Consider the following 24,481-nt stretch of genomic DNA (forward strand, 5'->3'; position numbering starts at 1 on the left):
AGAAAGAACTAGATTCTTCCACTGAGGACTCTTCTAGACAATGTAATTAATCTATCAGATATATGAGATACATATGCAATAGTGGAGGCACAAAAAAATAGAGTAAACAAACTAACAAAAAAATATAATTTGAGACTATTTTCAATAAATCTAGAGTTTCTATGACATGGGTAAGAAAGGCCAAATGTGGTAGAAATGATACAGTTGGCCGATGAAAATACATTTTGATGTGAATGAAGGCTAACCTGCCAAAATTCTAGTTCACACATACAGGGCACATTTTAAATAGCTCCCTGCACGTATTTGAAAATTGTTACTTTCAATGAGTATTGGGTGTGTATTTTGAGAAGTGCAAATATTTAGTGTCAGATTATGACCTTTCTAAATAATCTTCAATGCAGCAAACTAGACAAGTGTGGACAGTTAATTTGGGCAAATATGAATAGGAGTGGGCAAGAGCTGAGAGTCCCATGCCTTATCAATACTGTGGAGGCCCAGAGAGTGATGTAGCAGAAGTGTTCTACTAATATCTAGCATTATTTTGTAAATGTATCCATGTACAGAGCTCTGTCTTTAGTCTCTATTTTTCTTTAAAAATAGATATGAAAGAACATTTTTTAATGTCTTGTTGCTTGCCCATAAAGCAAAGAATGCTGTGGTAGTAAGAGTGTGCTAACCACATACTTCTTTGCAAATGCATCATGATAACTTCTAATGAAATGATCAAACCATTCGTCAAAAATACCTGATTTTCAACTTTCACAACCCGAGTTGCATGTTTATATTCTCTGAAATTTCTAATCTGATACATTTTATTGATGTTTTAATGTTAAGAAGTGTCAGCAATTGAAAAAGCTAATAGGCATGCAGGAAACACCTCATTAGCGTAAAGCCAGTATCACATGTGGCTGTTTCTTTACAGGACAATAGTTCTAGACTGAGTTCCAACTAAACATTTTTTTTGTGACTTTTTTCTTCTAAAATCTCAACTTGGACAGTCTTAAGAAATATTTTTATAAATTTTTTGTTATTTTGCTATTTTATACAATTTTGTATTGTTGCAGGGAGTTAGGCTTCTGCTTTTCAGCAGGTAGAAGAAAATGTCTGGTTCTGTTAACAAGCCTTGCTAATGAATTATTATATGCTTCTCAGCAAGGGGCTTTATCTCTGCAGTTCCACATACATATTCCCAGTGGCGTTTTGAATTTCTAGAGGAGTTTTTTGTTATCTGCCTCCATAGAATGGTAGTGTATAGTGGAGACAGATACAAAATCAAGAAGGCTTATGTAATAAATGGTCAAAGCAATTACACTAATAGCAGCTTCTTTCCAATTTATCTTAAATGTAGTGTCTTTCTATACACTATGTATGGACTAATGCTGCTGGCAGAAAGGTGTTAAATTGTTCTTTAGCAAAACTTTTGTGGATGAGTTCCTCACTAAGTTAAGAACTGTCCAGTTCAAGAATGTTAGTGGACAATTTCTTTGCAGCAGAATTAGCAGGCAATTAATGGTATGTACTGCATTTCTGATGCTCAGTTAGAGTTCCAAGATTGGACTTTGAGGTTCTTTTACTGCTTTTTAGCATTTACTTTTGGCCACTTATTTCTATTATAGAAATAGATATGTCTGAGTTCCTGGAATTGAAATGATACAGATATGACCAAAAATAGTTTTAAACTAACCTCTGAAATTGAATTTTTCGAAATAGTTTTTTTGTTTTACAGTATGTTTCTGATATTTCTTAATCTGTACAGCTGTACAGTAGCACAGAACTGCCTGAAACAAACATCGCTGCTGTGCATGACCATGCAACACTAGAGAACAGGGAAAGGAAGTAATTTAATTTATAATTTCTGTTCTGTTAACAGTGGATTTTTGGCATGTTATTTAGTGAGCAGCAACTCTTTGAAGGCTCCAGGCATAGACCAGATAGTATAGAAATGACACTTAAAAAAAAAAAAATCAGACTTTTTGCATACATTTTTTTCCTCTCAATTCAGTGTGTGTATGTTTGCAGTTGGATATTGAAAAACCAATGGTGAAGCTGTTAGCAAATTTGTTTGGTTTAGCTAGAAGCAGGTGCACTATGAAGGATCAGAACTTCAATTAACATCATGTGGACAGAAACTCACACTGAGGATGTGTATCCTGAGACTGACAAATAAATTCATGGTCATATATTTCCTTGGACTTCTCCAGTGTTGTTTTTAATACAATTTTCCATCTATTGTTGCAGATTATACCATCTGAAGTGGTCATGTTTAGAAACTCCACAGCTGATTAGTGGAGTTTGCTGTACCTTCATAACGTAACTCCTACTTTTAAAAAGCTAAAATTGGTGAAATTATTACAAAAGTAACATTTAACTTAAAAGCATGCATGATTACCCCTTCTTAAAATTGGAGTGCATAAGTTCAGTTTCTTTCCCACTTAGGAGGGCTCTAAAGAGGACTACCTCAAATTACTTGAGACGCCACCTCACTTCATAGGATGCAACTTCCAGTGTGAGGCTTTCATGGAGAAGTAAAATTATGATTTGTAACAAAAGCATGCTTTACACAGAAGGCAGAGCTTTTTGCTAATTCAATATCTATATGACATTATCAAAATACAGTACAAAAATACAAAGATATTTGAATGAGTGAGTCCCCAATACCATCAGAACAGAATAGCGTATCAGCTGCTTTGTTACACAATTCTAATGTTCTAGACTTCTTAAGAATATTTCATTAAAAAATCCTTCAGAGGTTCAGAAGCCAAGACACCTGAAAACAGACATTTAAATTCACTACTAGTGCTTGTACATAGAGAGGCTACCTACAATTTTTGAAAGCTGAGATGTCTAAAGTTAAGGTGATTTGAGATAGGATTAAACAGACACAGTGTTATATCTGAATTAAAATTCGGTGTCAGAGTGTATGCAGTAATAGTTGTTACTCGTCTCCAAGTGTGTTCCTCTTGTCTGTTGCTGTATTTGTAAACATGATCAGATGTGTCATCTCCACCCAACAGAAGTGTTGAGCTGAGACTTTAAACTGTAGACACTGTATGCCTACTCTGTGTGTTTTTTGGCCTCATTGGCCTTTGTTTTCAATTGCATCTTGAATCTCAAGGATTTAATGTTTTAATATTAATAGTTTTGAAAAGCATTTATATTTATAGAACTTAATTTTTTTATTATGCTTCAATTTTTTTTTTTTTTAATTTGGATTGAGTTTACTTGTATGGCACTATTTGTCACCTTTTAATCTGCCCTGTTAAATTAATGCTAAATAAATCTGACAGTCCTCTAAATACAAAATAAACGCAGTTTTGTAAGCATTGAACTGCAGCTTTAGTCTTTATTTTGAAGTGTTCAGGTGCTTCTAACCATGGTAGTGGAGAATTTAATGTAAGAAAGTGTAATTTTCTTAATACTTTTGATGTAAGAATTGATCGCATCTTCCAAATGTAAAACAGAAAAACAGCAATATAAACTACTTATTAGTAGTATAGCACGAATATTTATTATTAGTATAGTACTCAGATTTTATAAAATCTATCAGTGTTATATTATACCTGGTTTTCAAATAAGAAAATCTAAGTACTAGTGCAAAACAGGGGTTCTTGAATGCCTGTTCAGTGTTGGGTTTTTTGCCCACCAAGTCACTTTATTTCCTTTCTCTACCACCAGTACTTAGCTAACCTGTCAGAAGTCATATGGTTTTGGTAGTCAGGAAAAAATCAAGATAACATCAGGTTCAGTCCACAAGTGTTATGCACAGACATCGTAGATACATTGCTCATGTCACAGCATTTAGAACCTTTGGTTGCTCTACTGATATTCCAAGTTAGGTGTCAAGATAAGGACATGATTGTAATGGCCATATGCTATTTATAAACATTGCTCATTCAGCAGCCCAAGGTTTGCTGAATCTTCCCTCAGCCTTTCTTAGAGGTCTGGCTAAATGCTTTAGCTGCACTTCTGTAGTATTTTCCAGACCTCTTTAAATTAAGTTGAAAGCAATCAGTAGCATTTCATGGTATTTAATTCTTCACGTTGCTCTGCTGTTTTTTAAAAAGTCAAACTGGCAAAACACAAACCAACATTGCACATATATCTACAAAGGTAAGTAATCTTTGGAGAGCCTCACTGAAATCACTGGGACCACGCAAGAACTCATGAATTTGTTTCTGGATCCTGACACAAGGTTGAATTCTGAAAGTACACAGGTGTAAACATCAGTTAAGACAGTGCAAGATGCAAAGTGTTTTCTTGCAAATATGTGAAGCACTCAAAATGGTAAACTGTTATGATGAACAAGAGGATGATTAAATTCAGAGAAAAAGTTTGGGAAAACCCTCAAACAGAGGATAGAGAAGTATCTACTGGGAGCAGTTCAAAAGATGCAATGAATGTCTCCTGCAGGCAATGTTCAAATTACTCTGAATTTACTGGGGTATTTCAGTGAAAGAGGGCCTTCTGAAGTGAGTGAGCTTGGTGCCCTCGTATGTTTGCAAAAGTGCAGGAGGATTGACGTAAAAGTGAAAGAATGATTTTTCTCGGCTTGTCTTCAAAGACATCCCAGTAAGAGCTGTTTCTGACTGGTAGAAAGCCATCACCTAAGTGATATACTTGCTGGGTTTTGTGTGCTTTGTGTGAAGCTAGTTCAGGGAACAGTATAGATAATTTCTTGGCCCGAATCTTTCATTTATTGACGCTAGCCTGATAGCATGCCTTGGATTTGCCTTGGATTCTTACAAATGAAATAGCAAGTCTTGTGGGGGTCTTGGGTTCTCCTCTTTGCAGAATTTGAGAACTCCAGAAAAACTGACTTTGGACACTGAAGTCTGTAATGAGGCAGTGAAACTGAAACAATGTCACAAGGTGTTCATTTAAGGCACTTAAAAGCAGACTTGGCTGCCTATCATGAAAGTGTCACTGAACTTGGCAGAGAGAGGACTGCACATCTTAACAGTTGCTTCTTCGTCTTGATTTCTACTCCTAGTCTAGAAAGTAGACAAAAAGCACTTAGGTGAGCTAAAAGCGCATAACTGTAGCTCAGTGACCATAGCAAAACATGGAATGCACGACACTCAAACTTCTGTGATGAAATTCTGCCTGTTGTTGCAACAAATGTTGATGCATTTAAATATTTTCTTGCTTTTTATAGGTATTTGCATATTTTCCAGTGAGAAAAACTTTTGTTTTCTGTAAGATGTTATTGTCCTGAGTGTTAATGGGTTTCCAGCTATTAAGATGTAATCATATACCTTAAGTATTTAACTATATGTTTGAAAATCTTTATAAGCAATCTCAATACTTGAGGAATACTTGGAATGAACTCATAGTAAATTGACTCATTTTCTTCTAATTTACTAGAAGTGCTGATACGAGAGCAGTTGTAATGTGGAAAGTATGTTAATCCATGGAGATGCATCGCATATATGAAATCATTACTTTAAAAGACTTACGAGGTGGCTTAGGCTAACTCTTGTTAATTAGAATCACAGTAGAAAAATTATCACTATTTTTTGAGGTAATGCATTTGAAATAAATACAGCAACTTTAAAAACAAACTGCATTAATAAATTACATTAGATATTGCATAATCATGTATCTTTTCTAAAGGATTATTGTGTGTGAAAAAAGTGACCCAGAGGCCTAATAGTAAAGTTTGTTTCTTTCCGTTTATGAAAGCTGTCTAGAAATGTTTTCACTTGAGATCTTCTCTAAAAAATAAAGCCAGTGGTTCTTGACAGCAAATCCTGAAGCAACTAGCTTGATGCCATTCTGTGGAGACATGATTGCCCTTTGGCTGTACTATTTTTAATAAAGGCAACTGGACTTTAAATAACTTTTAGATTTAGTGCATTTCAGAAATGGTTGTGAAACGATTATCTGATTTCTTTTTTGTTTTGTTTTGTTTCTTTGTAGAATGTGAAGAGTGGAGGAACTGCAATTAATTTCAATACTATAATATAAATCAAAATTATTTTTGGCAACAGGAGGCGGAAAACCCTTGCTCTTTACGGAGACATCATATGTAAGAAATGTCTAAGGCTTTGTAAAACTGTTGCCCAATAGACTGGAACATGGAGACACCGCTGGACCCCATGAAGGATGACTTGCCCTTAATGGCCAACACTAGCTACATGCTTGTAAAGCACTATATATTGGACTTGGATGTGGATTTTAAAAGTAAAGTTATTGAAGGCGTCATAGTTTTATTCTTTGAAACCGGGAGCCAGTACAGGAAAACCAGCAGTACTGGCAAAGGCAGCTGCCAGTTGCAGTCTGATGAAAGCTATAAAATGATGGCATCTGAACCCTGCCACATTCCTGTGACAAATGTGAGTGCTTGTTCATCTAAAATGGTATATGATGATTTTTCTGTATGTGGTAAAGGTGAAGAAGATACTTCTGATAAAAATGGTAACTATAGCAACGAGGAACAGGCTTCTGGGATTTCTAGTTCAAAGGACTGCTGTGACATAGAGAATCATGGGAACCAGGATTTTCTGCTGGTATTGGACTGCTGTGATTTATCTGTGCTAAAGGTTGAGGAGGTGGATGTTGCTGCTGTGTCAGGCATTGAAAAATTCACAAGGTTATCCAAGCTAACTGGTGTTTCAAAGGAGCTGGAAAATCTCAGGAATCAGATTGTACATGAACTTGTGACTTTACCTGCAGATCGCTGGAAGGAACAGCTATACTATTTTACTCGCTGCAGCCAGGCACCTGGCTGTGGAGAGCTTCTTTTTACTACTGGCGCTTGGAGCTTGGAGATAAGGAAATCAGGAATTCAGACTCCAACAGACTTTCCTCATGCAATAAGAATATGGTACAAAACCAAACCGGAGGGAAGATCTGTTACATGGACTACAGACCAGAGTGGCAGGTATGTAACTCTTAGCTGAAAGCTTTGCACACACGTATTTTAAACATAGGTGCAAGAATGTAGAATTGTGTAATGCTGAGCAACTGTGAAAGTGACGAGCATTCCCTTCCATTGTTTTAATTTCATCCTTGGTTTGAATTCTATTGCTGTCCTGCAGGAGAATAGACAAACTCTCTGCTCGGGAAACCCCAATAGACTTGCAGACCTCAGGCCTGTCTTAAGTGATTGCATGCTTATTCTATGTGGGAGTAAATAATTGTATACTGGAATAAGTGTGTGCAGGGAATAAGGAGTTGTCACTTAGCGGAAGAGAAGATATGCATGACAGGTTATTTTCACTTTAATACTTTGTGTTCTTTTTCCTTCCTGGCTTACACAACTGATCATACAGCATAAAGATCAGTATACATAATACTTAATTGAATTGCTTCACAACTAGTCTTTTATCAATACTGTAATAAGTTTAGAGATGCAGTCTTTTCCTGTTTAGTCTCTCATAATCAACTTTTAAAATCTCCATCTATTATGTAAAGTACATTAATGATAGCAAAAGAACTGCAAACTGAAACTGCAAGAAAAATTGGCATTTTATCTAATGTTTGTGAAAGTACACAGTGCTGTACAGAAACCTTCAAGATAAGGTCTTTATAAGAGGGAATCCAATTCACTTTTGACTTCTACAACTGTTATTGTTTTACTGTAATGTTCAAAGCTGGTTTTTAATGGCTCTTAGTACTTTATGATGCCTAAAAAAGAGAAACAAATTTGGAAGATGAGAAAGAAATTTGGTCTAATTGAATACTTGCTTTTCATTCCCAAACTAGACATAATGTGGTTACTTTTCATTTCAGTTATGCTAATAGAAATTAAGAGTCTTCTCACTGGCATACATGTTAGGGAGGAGAATGAGGTCTTTCAATTGTACATCTGGTAGTTAGGTAATTCTAATGCTAAACCATGAGCAGTATCAAGTCCAGAATGTCTCAGTCCTGTTCATTACTTGTTCCTCTTCCTTCTTCTTCCTCACTTCCCATGGACTTATTTTTGGTATGAGCTTAGGAAATTTAACTCCATGTAGTATCTTTAGTTATAAAATTCTGAATTTTGACTGCATACAAAGGTAGGGCAATTGCCTGTGATCACACAACCTGTTTGTGTTTACCTGCCTCTTACTAAAGTCTTTGAGACTAATGTTAACAACGTTCAGCTGGTATAGGATTCCTCCTCTGTGCATTGTCTGTGTGTTTTGAACATTTGAAGGTTTCTCTTAAGCATCCAAATCACTAATGTCTTTTTGTTTTGACTTTTTTTCCCTTTCATTATTCTTACTTTAGAGGCATTTCACGGCAGTTATACACAAACGCATGGAATTTTATGAATCAATAATGAAGCAGGAGAAGATGGTTTGACATGGGTCAGGCAGTCCGTTGGTAGCAAATACTCTCAAGCTGGTTTATTTTCAGTGTTTTGTAGGGTATTGCAGAAGCTAATGCCTGCCAGAAAATAAGTTTTCACATCACAGTCATATAGAGTCTTTCTTGATACATTTTAAAAATCAAATTCTGTATGTGATGAACCCATAGATACAGTAGTAAAGCTCATTGTACAAAATGCTGTCATATTTTTCCTTCCCTTTCTAAAAATAAAGCCCATTTATAATGTATGGGGGAAGTACTATTACATTATATTCTCACAGGGGAATTCTTTAAATTGTTCCAAATTAGGCGTATGATGCTTTTTTAGGCAGATGTCAAATCCTTTCCCAGAGGAGTCTGTAATCTATGGTTCTAACCCTGAAGAAAAGTGAAGCAAATAACAAAGTACAAGCATTGTGTGGCCACTTCCAATATGTTTCCTCTAATTTAACACTAGTACAATGTTCTGAAATTTAACCTGTGCACTATTTTGTAGAGACTTCCATTTTATTTGTTTTAAACAATGATGTAGTATAATACACAAAAAATTCAGTTAAAACAAAGCTTTGTGGGATGAGTTTAGGCAAGCTGAGATATGTGTATGCAAACCTGATGTTAGCACAGCAGGACAGATTTCTGTTTTTAGTGGAGGAACTGAACACATGGAATTTCGGCATTTCTGTCTGTGCGCTTTTGATGCTAGAATATACGTTAATGATCAATAAGGAAAGTTTTCTTTAGCCTTACAATACGTTTTTTGTAATACCATGCTTTTTGGGACCTTTATGCAGAAGTTCTAAAAAGGGGCAAAAGAGAAGAATAGAGTATGTGGATATGCACATATATATACATACATGCATAAATACACACACTTTTTTGTCTCTCCAACAATTATACTCACAAGGACTATATCAGTTCTTAAAATTGGCAGGTAGCTTTTAACAGTGATCAATAACATAATTATTAAAATTGAAAAAAAGTGTTGATTATAATGTTTGTAATATACTTAAATGAACAGAAGAGCAGTTCTGTTTCAAAAATTTTCAATTGTTTACTAGCAAAATACAGGACTGGGTTTCAAACTGCGATGGTAATGGTGAAATTTTAACAAAATTATACTTTTGTTTGAAGTATTCTTACTAATATTAAGTATTATAAAATTATTTAAAATAACTTATTTTAGACACTATAATAACCACTTTGTGGAGGGAATAAGGTGTATAAAACATCTTTCATTACTGGGAAGCAGATAACTTTTTGCCAGCCCATCAAGGTGTTTAAGCAATTTTGCCTAACACACTTAGTGTTGAGTCAGCATGGCTACCAGCATATTTTGAATTAAAAGCTTTCTCATGATCATTGTTAATAATCCTTACTCATTAAAATATCCTGGGATCCCATCTCTCTATTGTTTAAGAAAAGGATTAAACACATTTGAGTTAAAATTATAGAGGTAATTTTCCTAGCAGACAGCCTTGCAAATTCACCTCTAATGGGAGATTCCTCCCACCTTTTTTCTGCTCTACTTGATCCAATTCTAGTGCTGTCATAAATTAGTTAATGGTTTTGTTGATATTAATGAGTGACTGGAATGGAACTCATTTCCTCATTGTGGGATTAGGAATGAAAGAATATCTTTGATATGAATAACATCAGTGAAAGACATTCCATGACACTAAAACCTTTCGGTCCTGGGTCCTAATCCTGTAAGCTACCTGTGCATTATTTACCTTGGCATACATGAATAGGCACATAAATCAGTCAGGCCCATGCATTTATTTTTTCAAGTTGAGCCCTAGATATCAGATATACAGAAAAGGAGAAATTCTGGGAATTAAAGGGGATGCGTTGAATTACTCTGAGTATATGATTTTCATGAGAATGCTATGGAAAAAGTGTATTTTTAGAAGCTATTAAAGGATTATTGAGCAGTTTTGGGGAAATGCTCTAGAAAGAGTTACCCTTGTGCTAATTTTTCAAAGTGGGGAATACTGGAAAACATTAAATGATCTCCTTAAAAAAAAGATTATGATATCTTGATATTTATTTGATGAATTTAAACGTCTTACCTTTTAAAAATATTTTGTACCTGTCTAGTTTATTGTCTTTATAATATCTTATTATTAGATTAAAATAACAATGTATTTTTAAAGAATTCAGGAAATATTTTTGCCTTTAGGAAAGCTATGAAGGTGAATACAGCAAGCATAAATGTACAGTTTCGTAGAAGTGGTGATGCTAGCATATGTTCTGTAATTAAATGTTTTTTTTCAGGGCCAGTGTTCAACTGTATCACAGACATCGCTGAACTGCATGACTCTTCATTTGTTATAAATAATCTTGCATTTCTGTAACATGCAGCTGAAGCACCTGAGGTAGATAGTGATAAGGAGAATATCCAAAGAGGTTGTACCTAACATAACAATGAAACAGACCTTGGTTTCCTGTTTGCATAATTTGATGTTACTGATTATGATGAAACAGCAAATAACTAGTAGAAAAGTTACGCCAAACCTATTGTGATCTGTTTTAGGGACCTGTGTCAGGAGTCCAATTCTGGCTGAATCTCACTGGCATGGAGACTGGCACAATTCCTCATTATCGTTTGTCTGCAGATGAAAAAGAGAGATTTTACATTTTTTGAAACTGCTTCTTTCAAGTCTGCCTCTTCTTAAGACACATATGTTTTGAAATGCAAATTGTGGTTGAATAGAGTAGTGGAAATTGTTCAGATGCATTGGTGTCAAAAGCTTCATTAAGAGATAAGCTCTTAAAAAGTCATACTTTTCTTTGGCACTGTAGTCATTCAGACTGTGTTATGTAGTATGTTGCATACAATAAGAACTAAATAAAAACTGTATAAAGCTACGCATAGCAACATGAAATTTTTCTTTTTTTACTGTTTTAACTTTTAGTTCATAGTTGATATCCCCTTGTGAGAGAGACTGAAATTTTCATAAATGTGCTAAACTTGAAATGTTTTTCTAAATATTCAGGGTAGTGGAAACATGCTAACGTATTTCTTGAGTATTTAGCTAAAGCTTGAAGTTAATTCTTGAGCAGTGAGCTCTAGTTTCCAGGAAGTTACACATAGAAGTCCATGTTTATGAGCTTTCTATAGATGGAAGTATAACCTAGAAAAAATGTTTTGTGTAGTTGTTAGCATCATGTTTCTAGCGTTCTTCATAATGACGATGTTTACTAAAAATCAAGAAGTGGAATTTAATATGTTTTAGTATATGCGTTTTCCTTAAGTTTCAGAACAATTCGCAAGAATCATGAAATTGTTTTGTTTTATCTAGAGACTGCTGGAGAAGTAAAATGTCACCATTTCATATGTGAAGGATTGCTTTCCAAACATAAGTCTTCAAAGTTTTGATTTAGAATTGTTTAAGTCTATCATCTTTTATGTCCTACAGTGGTCAAATGACCATCTAAAGGTTGCAAAATTATTTTTTGTGTCCTTAGTGATTGGTACTTCAGAGTGAAGAACTGCACTTGGCTACAGTGAGCTAACAATTTGCCTGCGATATTGTCTGGGTATTGGTAGCAAGTCATTCCCTAATCATACTCACATACCTGGGCATTTTGGGCCATACTTAGAACATGTTTGCAATAGGCCAGCAAAAAAAGAGGGTAATAGCACTGATTCTCAGACTGGGTCACAGTTTCTCCCTACTTGGTCTGAAGTCTTTCTTTTTACCCTCGAAGTTCAACATAATGTTTTGCATTTGTATTTTCTGTCTCCAAAGTGTATCAACAATATAGAGTCAACCACAGAGCTATTTTGTACTAATGAAAAGAAAGAAGGAGGGAGAGCTAAAAATAAATGAGGAAGAAGCCTACCAAAATACACATGCTGAAAGAGATGCTCTTGAACTCTCTAGATCAGGATGCTGGTTCCCTTCACCACTGCTATCATGACACAGGTGTGTGTCCAGCTGGGTGATAAGGCATATTAGAGAGCTAATCTAACTGAAAATAAGTGGGTGGAAAGGAATTCTTACAGGAGTTGTTTGGAATATGCTACTGCGGTTAGTTTGAAAGGTAGAGTTATCTGTTTCACTGGTAATACAAGTTTGTGCCAATGTAACCCTGTGTCTGTAGCCTTTGTGGAGTCTGAGGCATCCATTGAATTTTTGTAATATATTTGATATTGTCATGGTTTAACCCCAGCTGACAACCAAACACCACACAGCCACTCTCTTACTCTCCTCTGGTGGGATGGGAGAGAGAATCGGAAGATTAAAAGTGAGAAAATTCATGGGTTGACATAAAAACAGCTTAATAAGTAAAGCCAGAGCCATGCACACAAGCAAAGCAAAATAAGGAATTCATTCACCACCTCCCATGGGCATGCAGGTGTTCAGCCATCTCCAGGAAAGCAGGGCTCCATCACACATGATGGTTACTTGGGAAGACAAACACCATCATTCTGAATGTCCCCCGCTTCTTTCTTCTTCCCCCAGCTTTATATGCTGAGCATGACATCATATGGTATGGAATATCCCTTTGCTCATTTGGGGTCAGCTAGTCTCATGCTAGCTTCTACGAAGAAAGGTAACTCTATTCCAGCCAAAACCAGCACAGATATTTTCAAAGCAAATTTTTTCCAGGGTAGAAATTGCAAAAATGGATCAGATTTTCACAGTTTCAAACTGCAAATTAGAAAATGTGTCATGAAATTAGATGTTTATTTTTCAGTGGCATGAGCTAGCATCATTCTATGCTCTTGGATGCTGGAAATGCAGGAAGGGAATAAAGAGCTTGTTTTTCTTCATGGGAAAGGCTTGCGAGAATAAGATGCTCCAAAATCCAGGCAAGTCACAGACTAAATCCTAAGTGACTACCATCAGTCGTGGGGAATTCTCTCCTGTTATTTTATGTAATTTTGTTCCCAGTGTTCAATATTTGTAATTGAGTAAGTAATGACGTAGTCTGAAGTTTGTTGGATTACTCATATCTGATGCAGTGATTTCTAAGGAAGAGCAAATGGTATCAGGAGTAGAACAAAGTAGTAAAATAAAAATAAACAAAAAAAAAGGTAAACAGACCTTGATAGAAAATGAACTCATTTGATATTTCTGGAAATGTGGATGGCAACGAACAAATATTTCTAAAAAATTTAAAATAACTCCTCTGAAGTAGTTGTCCTAACTAAAAAGGAAAACCATGAGAAATGAGGTCTTTTTAGTGAATGTCATACTTTTTCAGAGTTATAGCAAGTTTCATGGCCTGGCAGGACAAGTGATACTCACATGTAGGTGGCACAGGACAGAGGAAGGAAGTGCTGGGCACTCACAGAGGCACTGCATACTGGATTATAAGGGGCAAGGCTGATGATGCTCCTTCGGGAAGAAGGAATACAAAAAAGCAAGTTGCCCCACTAAAATGTGCCAATGAGAGGACCATACTAGATCAGAGGAGGCTGAGAATGAAACAGTATTATGAAAATACCATTAGCCATATAAACATTAAAAGTCTAAGTGGTTTAATTTTCAGATCTAAAAGGGAGGTTAAAACACTGAAGAGCCAGTGATACGGTGAATGAAGAGTCAAACCAGCCCTTGTGTGTTTGTGAACTGGCTGGCCAAGAAACCAAACCAGCCTTTGATTTCAACATAGAGCTGAGAAAGTCCAGCTGTATCACAATTCATATCCATAGGAAAACTGTCTTCTGTTTTTAAAGACAAAGGCTTACAATGGGTTGGATTTTTTTGTTCATTGCTGTGGGAATAGAGCAATTAGGTAATCTCCTGTTTTCTCTGCCAATAGTCATTTATTTCCAGTATTTACTACCATTTTAGCAGGACCTATGGCTATGAAATTAAATTTTGTTTAAATGCAGTCAGGTTCATACTTCCTAAGGTGTTACAGGAGTAGTATTAAAAGATGTACAGAGAATGGAATACCTAAGAGATTGGTCAGATGTGTGACTTCAGATTTAGGAAGCTTTCTCATAACAACATTCAAGAAGCTGTTAAGTGTGTTGCATTTGCCAAAAATACAGGTCAAAGCAAGTGGCAAAAATCCTTGTTGTTAGAGGGCAAAGTGGGAGCACAATAAACATTAAATTGATTTACTTTGGGTTAAAAAGGTATGCCCTGTCTTAACCTTATTATCCTTGCATCCCAGTGATGGCTGTGCCAAAAGATAAAACCTTTGAACAGGAGATTGTGCATGTACTATGTCTAGACGAAGCAGGATTGATATACCTGATGTGGACCACAAATTAGTGGGCAAAAGTGAAAAAAATTATGTTGAAGTGTCAGTTCAGAAATGTAGCTACCAGCTGTTGGGAAACCAGCATAAGAGTAACAGGGATTACCGGAAAAGTCAGTGGAATCACTCATCTCATAATTGTATTTAGTACTTTTAAATTAGAGGATGGTTTGAAAAATGCATGGGTAGTTTTTGACTGATTTTTTATTCAACAGAAGAATGGAAATGAATACTTGCTCTGTTGGAATCTGATGACAATCACTGGCACCTTGCAGATACGTAAATTGATAAGGCAGAACAAAAAAGTTGGTGTGATTTAGGTGCTAGGAAATCCTGCTGCTTCATGGAAATGACACAGTCGTTTAGAGTAAGAAAGAGCTGCCAACAGCAGTGGTTTTACAGGGAGTGGCCTTCTAGCTGCAGGAGGTTGCTACCTTATATACTTACATGGAGGAAGAAACACTTGAAGAAATAGGGAATGTATATTTTCAAACACGAGAAAGGGATAGAGTTGCTGAGCTGGCAATTTTCCTTGAGAAAGCTTCAAACAGTCACTACCTAAAGCAGGTTGACATGGCTGAGCCTTACGACATGATTCAGGTGTTTGATGGCAGGTATCTCAAAGAAGACCTGCAGATTCCTGTTTAGAGAACGGAGTATCAACTGAACATTTATTACTAGCTTTAAGGGTAGCTTAATTTGTTATTATTATAATTGATAGGCTTACATGGGAGAGGGAGATCTGCCAACAGCTGTGTTGAACTGGCTTTGTTATGTTATGAAAATATATGGAATACTGATGAGTTAGGATTGCATGAATCAAATTTTCCTTAGAATCCTTGGCTCTGGGAGATTACTGAACAGCAGGCAGCCCAGAGTCTCCTCTTGGAGTAAAACCAAACAATATTACAACTAGTGTTTGATTTGTCCAGTAGCCTGGGCTGTTGATCACTGGGAGTTACTAGTCATAAATTTGGTTGGATGAGTGACCAGAGACGTATTTTGTGTTTTGTGGGTGCTTTTTTTTTCCAATGTAACAAGTAATTAGACAAATAGTCTGTGTTCTCTTTTGCTGTATTCAATTTCCTTATCTCTTCCAACCTATGGTGGCAAAGATTATGGTTGGCATAAACAACATATTACATAAGTAGATTATTTGAATGTTACGAGACCATTAAAAGTGAGAGAAGAGAGATGGAGAGGATGGATAGTAGGAAAAAGGAAAGGAACTATGAAGTTTCTTGCTAGCAGATTTTGTATCAATTGACAAAAGCAGTCTAAAACTAATTTTTTGTCATTGCTATTCTTTGATATACCTTGGTTAGCTAGAAATTTTTCTTTTTCTGGATCAGGTGAAAAATCAGGTGAAAAAGGATAAGAATTGTGTTGCCAGTCCTCTTATGTGCTGGAATTGTGCTGCCTGACCCAGAACAAAGAAAACTCTCAAGTGCAGTGGGTGTCCTAAAGTAACACTGCACTATTACCTATGTTGTAAAAGAAATTACTACTGTAAATGAAGTATAAGAAATTAGCAAAGTAAAACGTGATTTGTCATGGGAAGCAAAAAAAATCTGTGGAGGTATACTTTAGGGTGAGAAGAAAATAGATTAAAATTTTCAGTGAAAGAAGAAAAGATAAAGAAAAAATCATGAGTTCACATTATAAATGCTCCTTTCTAAAGCAGAACAGGAGACTGTTCAATGTTAGCTGACGTCTTGGTTTATGGCCTATGGTCAGTCAAGCCTCCAGGTGATCGTGCTATGAATGTATGAATATCACATTAAAAGCTGATGTAATTGTTGTTCTGATAGTTTCCTCTTGAAAGTTAGAACTTGTATGTTTCATTACTGTTTTCTTAGCAGACTTTGACATATTTGAATACATTTTGGTTTGAAATAATTCAGTTAGTAGGTATACCCAGACAAAAATGGTATTAAAATGGGTGAGGAGTGGAAAGGTGGCTTAGGTTTGAAGAAAAGATTATGTAGTTGACCAGTCTTTCTCAGTTTTTCTAACTCCCTTTCTACTTGGGCCTTAATTGTAGAGACTTGTGACTTGCCTGTGTATTCTAGCATTAAAATGTTTTAGGAAAAGAGATAGTTATGTAATACATATTATTTCTCAAAATGAGAGGCTTCCTAGTCCAATGTGAAAGCTATTGGACTGGGAGGCTTGAAACTAAGCCTGTAAGGTGCAGCTTGAATACTAGCACTAAGAAAATCTGTTCACTGTATTTAATTTTCCCCATCTGCAAAATAGTATTGACATTATTTGTAAAACACTTTATGGTCTGCAGGTAAGAAGTGCTCTCTGAGGGCGAGATAACATTAATGGCCTCAGTGGCGTCTCTTCCATGTTATGTTTGTATTGTATTTGACGCAGCATTGCAACATTCTGTGTGGTGCTGTTCTGCCAGACTGTTTTCTTAGTCATTGTGGCATTTCCCGCTAAAATTTCTTCAGGATATGAAAATCCCTTATATTGCTCTTAAGACTGGGTTGTACCAATGGCACCCAGGAAAACAGCCTTCACAAATGCATGGTAAATAATTGGTAAAAATATATATATCGGCAGTCATTAACCCCACCTTGCCTCTAATTCCTATAAACTCTACTAGGATCTCTTTTTGTAAGCCTGTGCATTTTGATAATGTTTTCATAAATGAAGAACCATCCTTTCCTCCCCATCCCTTCCCAGCACACATATGTTTTAGGGTAAATAATACGTGCGTTATCTCTTGGCTAGCATTATAAAGAGGAAGCAGAACCTTCTGGGTGATGAAAAAGCAAGCTCTTCCTTTTTCTTGTGAACTTACTGCCATGCACTGTTTCTTTTTCTGGGAGAAAACCCAATTATTTTGTGTGTATCAGAATTGGTTACAGATTCAATTTTAGGAGGTTAATTCCAAAGAAATTAAAGCTAATTAAAGACAGACGGATTAGTGGTCTTTTACATTTAGCTGTGCATTGTGTTTTACTGGGTAAAAGATAACCAGTTGATTTTCTCGCTACTGCAGTTATCTGTTGAGGTTCTCTGGATGTCTTTGTCCTACTCTGTTCACTCTGATACATGTTAGGGGGAGCCAGATTATTTTCTTCTTTTTTGTTTGGGTGTATTAACAATAGGTCTACTTAAACTGCAGTTTCCCTCCTTGTTTTACTGAAAGATCAGCTGGCCTGCATTAGTTAAGCCACAGTAACTTGATTGTGCCATGAACAGCTCTGAATTCAATAGCACAGATAGCCCTTTTGACAAGAGAGCAAAAATAGTTTCAGAATATTTTTCATCCATGGCCGTCAGTATCTCAGTTCTTTTCCTCTGTGTAGTTTAGAGTTGACCTTAGGGAAAGAATAATTTGAATTGAGGAGCTGTTTGGAGGGCAGTAAACAAGATGCTCAAAATAGGTTTTGCCCTAACAACTTTTCTCCTATTTTCCAAAGTGTTTTGATGATTTTTAAACTTGATTTATGAAAGATACTGATCAGAATATTTTTAGCTTCAAGCATTCCCTAAATAATGTGTTATGCTCCCAGAATATTGGCTTTAATATCATAATAAAATCATCGGTTTTTAAAAACTCAGTGCAGTGAAGTGATTCTCAAGATTTTCTTTCTTTTGCTGGAGAAACCTACTGGCTGTGTTTTTTTATATAATCTATATTTGAAAACTTAACTTTTTTAAGCTAAGGAATGGTGTTATGCAAGTACTAGGAATTAAAATAAAACTGCAAAATGCAACAAAAGAAGCAAACTGAGAATTATTACATCTGTGCACCAGCAATAGCAAGCTAGAAGGAGTTAATGAAAGACCTCGTTACTTTCCTGGCTGAGGCTAAGCTGCTGATAAGAAAATGGCTGGCATGTGATATTGCAGCTGAAATTGGAAAGGGGCAGCAGATGAGAGGCTGCCTAGGAGAGGGTTAGAGAAACTCCAAAAAGAGCAATACTACAAGCAAGACTGCTATGTGAAAAGCTAGAAGGAAGGGGAAGAAATGCTTTCTTCTCATTATGTGCCCTAGCATATATTACCTTACTGCAAGAAGAAATGTAAAAATGTCAAGATTTATTGAAGCTTGGACTAAGGCTCAAGGCTAGATCTATTGCTCTGAGTTTGGATGAGTCTCCAGGTTGTACAGAGAGATGGGATTAATGATAATTGAAACTCTACTGTGATGGCAACAGGCAGGTGTCACAGGTGTTGGTGAAGCCGTGTAATGGCATCTTCAGAAGATATTCAGAAGCCTTCTTTGCCTTATTGGTTCTGGCTGAGAGCAGAAGGCTCATGCAGAAGCAGGAGAGGGGAAAGACTGGAGTTACTCTTTTCTAGTTTATGTAAAAGTTATTGTGGTAATCTTGCTTTCCTTCATCCTGTCTTAAATTACTTAGATTGTACTTTGATTGGTTCATGTCATACAGGTTTGAAACTGACATAACTGAGATTAAAAAAAAGTCCTCAGTGCAACAGTAGGTTTGATTTTTAGTTCAGTCTTTCTTATTGTAACTCCAACTTCAATGTCTTTTCCTTCCATCTAGGCCTTGTGTTTATACGATGGGATCACCAATAAACAACAGAGCCCTTTTCCCATGCCAAGAACCACCCGTTGCCTTGTCAACATGGCAAGCCTCAGTCCGAACAGCTGCGGGCTTTATTGTGTTAATGAGTGGTGAAAACGCAGAAGAACCAGTCCAGCTTCAAGAAGGTGAAATATATTTTTCTATAGCAAATTATTTTCAATAATTTTATAATTAGAAATATAGCTTAGTAAATATATGATTTTTGAAATAACGAAGTTCCTAAACCTTAAAAGCACTTGCATATCTATCTGTAATCTCCATATCATTCTGCAGAAAAGTGACCTGCTCAAAGCCTCGGGATAACTTAGTAAGAATTCAAGACACCTACATTTCACTGTGTTACTTCTACTTATTTTTTTCTGTGTTTTTATTCCTTTTAACTTTTCCAAATCTACACTTCACTTGTCATAAATTGGCTTTGTTTAATCACTCTGGAGTTGAATGTTTCATAGATGAAGTACCTTACCAGGCTCTTGACAACTTCAGGCCTCAGTAGATAATTAACTTTAAGTTTTAGTTCTCTAGTCTAAGTGTAGCTCAGCATGCCAATGATTAGAAGTGGTCATTGTGTCATATCTGTTTCCTGAAATATATGGAATAGATGAAGAATATCAGGTCAGTGCCCTGAAAATCTGGTCTTCAGGGGTTTTTTGACATGGGTAGGTCATACCTTGTGCAACAGTAAGCAAGCAATAATTTTTCTTCTGTGTTGTTATACCTTATTCTCTAATCCTCTGTCTGCACAGAGAAGGAAGTTTTTAAGGCAGTTCTACACATAGTATATCTTGCTCCCATTAGTTTTGAGATAATCTGTCAAACAGGGTCAGTATTTTCTAGTGTAAGTAGTTCTGATGAGAAATAATGTATAGGAAAAGGTTAGAATTAGGTGTTTCTGTGGAAAAAAAAATCTTCTGTTCCCCTTTGAAGAGGCAAGTTTATTCTTGAGCAAAAAAAAAAAAAAAAAGTAAGTCTCTCTGATTTGAGAACCATAGTTAATCCATTTTCTTGGAATTGTCTGGTTATTTTTGGCCATATGTGAAGCCTGTTTCAGGCCTGTCTCTGGTGTTGAAATATGGAAAACTGCCATGATGAGCTGCTCAGCTCACTTGGACAATAATACTTTCCTGTCTCAGCATCAAGAAAGCAAGACTATTCTGGACTTCAGACTAGGAGAACAGCTCTGCCATCATTGTTTAATTAGTTTAATCCACACTTAGACCTTGCTAATGAGTTGTTGCTTGTCTGTCCTTCATTGGTGGCTATGTGGTCTGAAATATTAAGAGGAAGAAGATGTTTACGTGAATTTCTAGAAATAGAAACCTTGGAAAAATTTTCAGGCAGTATAAATTGGCATAGGTCAGTTAAAATTGATACTATCTGAGACCAATTAGCGAGTTGAAAAGGCTATATTGTGAAAGAATTATTTCCTCATTAACATTGTTTTGTCATTCTAGTGTAAAAAAAAATTAAAAATTTATTCTTGGATAAAGAAAAACAACCTAGTTGTGGGGAAAACCATTTTTAAAATGCTGTTGATGGAGTGTTGAGAATGATATAAGGGTACCATATGGTTAATGAGAGCACGGGGGCTTAGTCACCCAAAGTAAGCCTTGTCATCTCATGGAGAACAGAAGGGACTTTTGTTTAAGTCCTTATAGTTGTTGCAGTGGGTCAGTTTATGTTGGTAATTCACGTGTCAGCTTAAAGCTTTGTTTGTTTTGTTTTGGGTTTTGTTTGTTTGTTTGTTTAATTTTCCAAAGGCTAACTCAGTGTGTTTCCTAAGAACTCTGTGAAAGCAAGAAATACTGTAAGGAGTCTTTAATGGAAAGGTCAGTAGGGAAGGAAATTACTCATTTTAACTTCACTGTGGTAATGAAGTGCTGAATGGAAAGTGTGAAGTGAACTGGGAAGAAACAAATGTAGCATTAAAGCTGGCTCCTTTGGAAGTCATGTGACAATGGCAAAGTTTTGTGCTGAGCTTTACTGTAGAGAAGCAGCAGGAGCACCTACTGCAGTCCTGTCCTTACAGTTTTCCTTCCACCTTGCCTCAAGATGGAATTCGCAAGAGTGTGGAAGGTTCTGCTTATGGACCTATGTGATACAGAATTGTTTATGCTAATTTTTATGTCATGATGCAAGGCTTGCTGGGTTTCTTTAAAGGTAGTAGGCATTGTGTTCCAGTAGCTCTTAAAGTCATGGATGAGACCCTCATTATCTTGGTGCTTATATACAGTTGGAAATGACAAATAAGTGTTCAAGAGCTGTTTGGAATTGTAAAAATTTACAAAACAGATATAGAGGAAAGAAGAGAAAGGAGCAATATTCTGAGGAATGTCTTAAAAAACAAACCAACCGAAGGTTCAAGTGGTAATCTGAAACCCTGAATAAATTCTTAATGAATTTAGGAATACAAATTCATTAGTTTAATTAGTGGGACTTTTAAGACTTCAGAATGGTCTGTAGTGTTGAATAACCTGTCTCACATAGATCTTGTTAGGCAATTTATCCAACTTAAAATTTTTCTTTACATTTATAAAATACACCTAAAAGCCTTTCAGGATGGCTTCAATTAAAATAACTTTTCCTTGCCAAATTATTTACATACAGTACGCTGTTGCTGTCCTGCATATTTATAAAATCATACATAACTGGCAGAACATGAAAATATATTTTTAAAAATGCAGTTTCTCAGAAGGAATAAGCATTTTGAATTAATTTATTCTGAGTATAATTACAAGTCAGCTAAATATTTTTTCCTTTAAAAGTCATATTGATAACAAGTGTGCAGGCAGACAACAAGAGAACAGCAAGCAAGGATGATACCTTCACACTTTTAAACAGAGATTTTCATTCTGCTTCACAGACCTACATCACTAGATGCACAGATGCTGTGCTCCAGTGCATAGCTAGACCAGGTGTACTCACGTGTACAGATTCCTCATTTTCCACTTGTATTTGCGGGTTTTGGTAATAGTGTACTTTCTCCTGTTATATGCCATTTTTCCATGCTGCCTCCGACAAAAACTATGGCTTGTCCTGTCATTTAAAATAAAGTGAGACCATATTTGTTTGCTGATACATGACTTACTGAAGTACAAATGGTAACTATTCAAGTATGACTTAAAAGCACTTAAAAATACCGCACATTCTTTAAGGAGTACTTAGAGAAGAAAAATTTATCAGAGAAATGCAATTGACAATGCCCTTTGGGAGAGAACTTTACAGGGAGCACTACGTGTGTGTGTGTAATGTGAGCCATTTAACCATTGGATTTATTTTTCAACACTTGTCAATTTTACTTTCCTTCAGCATGTTACTGTAACACATAGAAGGTGCAAATATATTTAGTCACAAACACCTTTACATTTGTTTTGATTCATGCTCAAGAAGTAGACATTCAACCATTAAGTTTGAAATTGACTGGCTTGCTTTTTGTGTGGTTACTCTACCATTATGTAGAGTATGTATGTAACCTTGATTTTGGTTTGCCGTCTCTGCTTCCAGTGAGAAGGTGTATTCTGTTATTGAGAGGAAATATGGTGCTAGAGGAGCCCCTGCTACTGCTCTGTAGCTAGCAGCAACAACAGTTGCTTTTGTTTGTGGTCCTCTTGCTTTTCACAAGGCAAAACAAAAGAGTCCAGTGCTTGTGTTGATTGTCCTCCAACATATATCAGGAACTACAGCATGGGAGTTGACAGCTCCTCAAATGCTACTCATCCCTCTGAGCCAGTGTTGAACTAACGCTTTGGCGTGAATGTGAGGGTGCTCTGTGGGAAATTCTGGCTTTCAGATGAGATCAAAGATCTCTACAAGTTACAAAGAGTTTCAGAAAGCTGGAGGGTTCTTCATCCTGGTGCTCCAGCCAAATAGTTGCTTTGGCATAACTACTTAATTAGCTGCAGTTTTATGTATTAGCACTAGCTCTTACTTTTTATATCAAATGCTGTGTGGGTGTCTCTCTTTTTTTCCCTAAAGGCAGCTGAGTTTTTTGGGTTTTAGTAAATCATGGATATCATCTGTATTTTGTGGTGTTTATATTTGTGTTGGTACAAGCTATGTGAGGGAAAATATAAGTGAAAAAACTCTTGATGTTCTTGCATCTGGCATTAATAGGTACTGACTCTCAGGTGTTTCTTCAGTTATAATGGACTCCACAGGACTCACAGGAAGTAGTTACATCATTCATCATTATTATTTCAAGAGAAGAAATAAATGGCCTTTAAATCGTTCTTTTGCACAGTTATAAATAGATTATAATTTCCTACCCTTGTTAAATGTAGTCCTAAATTTTGCATGGGATGTTTTCCAGGTATACGTCCTAGAATAGGTGATTGCTGTTGCATGGCTTGTGCAATTATGACATGATAGGTTTGCTTTGCAGAACCGAAAAATAAGTTTTTTTAAAAAAATTATTTTCAAAATTACCTGTAGAAAATATTTTTAAAATATTATAATTGCCTGAAATCATTATGTGTAGGAATCAACTTGCTTTTATATTGTCTGGTTGTAAGGAGAGGGTATAAGCATTACGAATAAAAGAACTGAGGTGCTCTTCCTCTTTTTTTCCCATTGACTAACCCAAGCATAATCTCTTCTTCATCCCACGGTGTCCTTGCTTAGTCTGAAAATGTTTTTGTGGTACAAAATGCTGGTTTTGTACCACAGCTGGTAGAGAAAGCTGCCTCCCCGTTTCAGCTGCACTGTTTTCTCTTACCCTGGAGGTGGTGCTGTCTCCAAGGTAGCTACTGGAAAGGGGAAGGGGAGAGAAAGGAAAAGGAGCAGCGTGGAGCTTGTGATCCCCATCTATGCCCTGGGGTAGGTCTGAGGTTACAGATGAAGGAAAACAAAACAAAGCCCACTGACCTGAAAAAAGTTAAAGAAAGGAAGTGAAGTTATGGGAGAAAAGGGTAGGCTAGGAGACAGTCTTACCGGTAGTGAGAGGAGAAGACAGAAGGTAAATGAGGGCTAGACTCTGTTGGAAACAGTACTTTATGGCTCTTGCCATGAAGAGAAGTGTTGCCGGTATAAAGACCATTTCAGTCACCTGTCAGTGAATGTGCTATAGAGAGAACTCGCTTGTCATTCTAGTGCATGTGATTTCAGTCATTCAAGACAAAACAACTGTAGGATAAATATATAGTTATCCTACATAGTTTTAGAGTTTGAATGCAGGAGGTATCTAAAAGCTCTGCAGGAAACAGACTGACACCCAATTAGATGTGTAAAGACAGTACAAATCTTGGATCTTGTTGTGGGAGTATCCAGCGTTTGCATGGTTTCTATAATGCTTGTAAAACATAAGGGACTTAGAAAAAAGACAAGGATCTGTATGTTAGTTGCTTTTCTTTTCTTTGGGAAATCCTAAATTTAGATAAATCTGAAAACAC

General features: G+C 36.2%; 1 protein-coding gene across 1 annotated transcript in view; it reads left to right on the top strand.

The window, feature by feature from the left end:
- Window positions 1-6,077: 6,077 nt before the first annotated feature.
- AOPEP (aminopeptidase O (putative)) overlaps window positions 6,078-24,481 on the top strand; it is a gene marked incomplete at its 5' end in the record, with an annotated part of 191,565 nt that continues 173,161 nt past the window's right edge. The window contains 2 exon segments of the mRNA XM_082012852.1: window positions 6,078-6,883; window positions 19,053-19,219. Of these exon segments, the coding sequence (XP_081868978.1) occupies window positions 6,078-6,883; window positions 19,053-19,219 (973 nt within the window).

Source organism: Phaethon aethereus (genome assembly GCF_964289735.1).
Source record: "Phaethon aethereus genome assembly, chromosome: Z".
NCBI classification, from domain to species: domain Eukaryota; kingdom Metazoa; phylum Chordata; class Aves; order Phaethontiformes; family Phaethontidae; genus Phaethon; species Phaethon aethereus.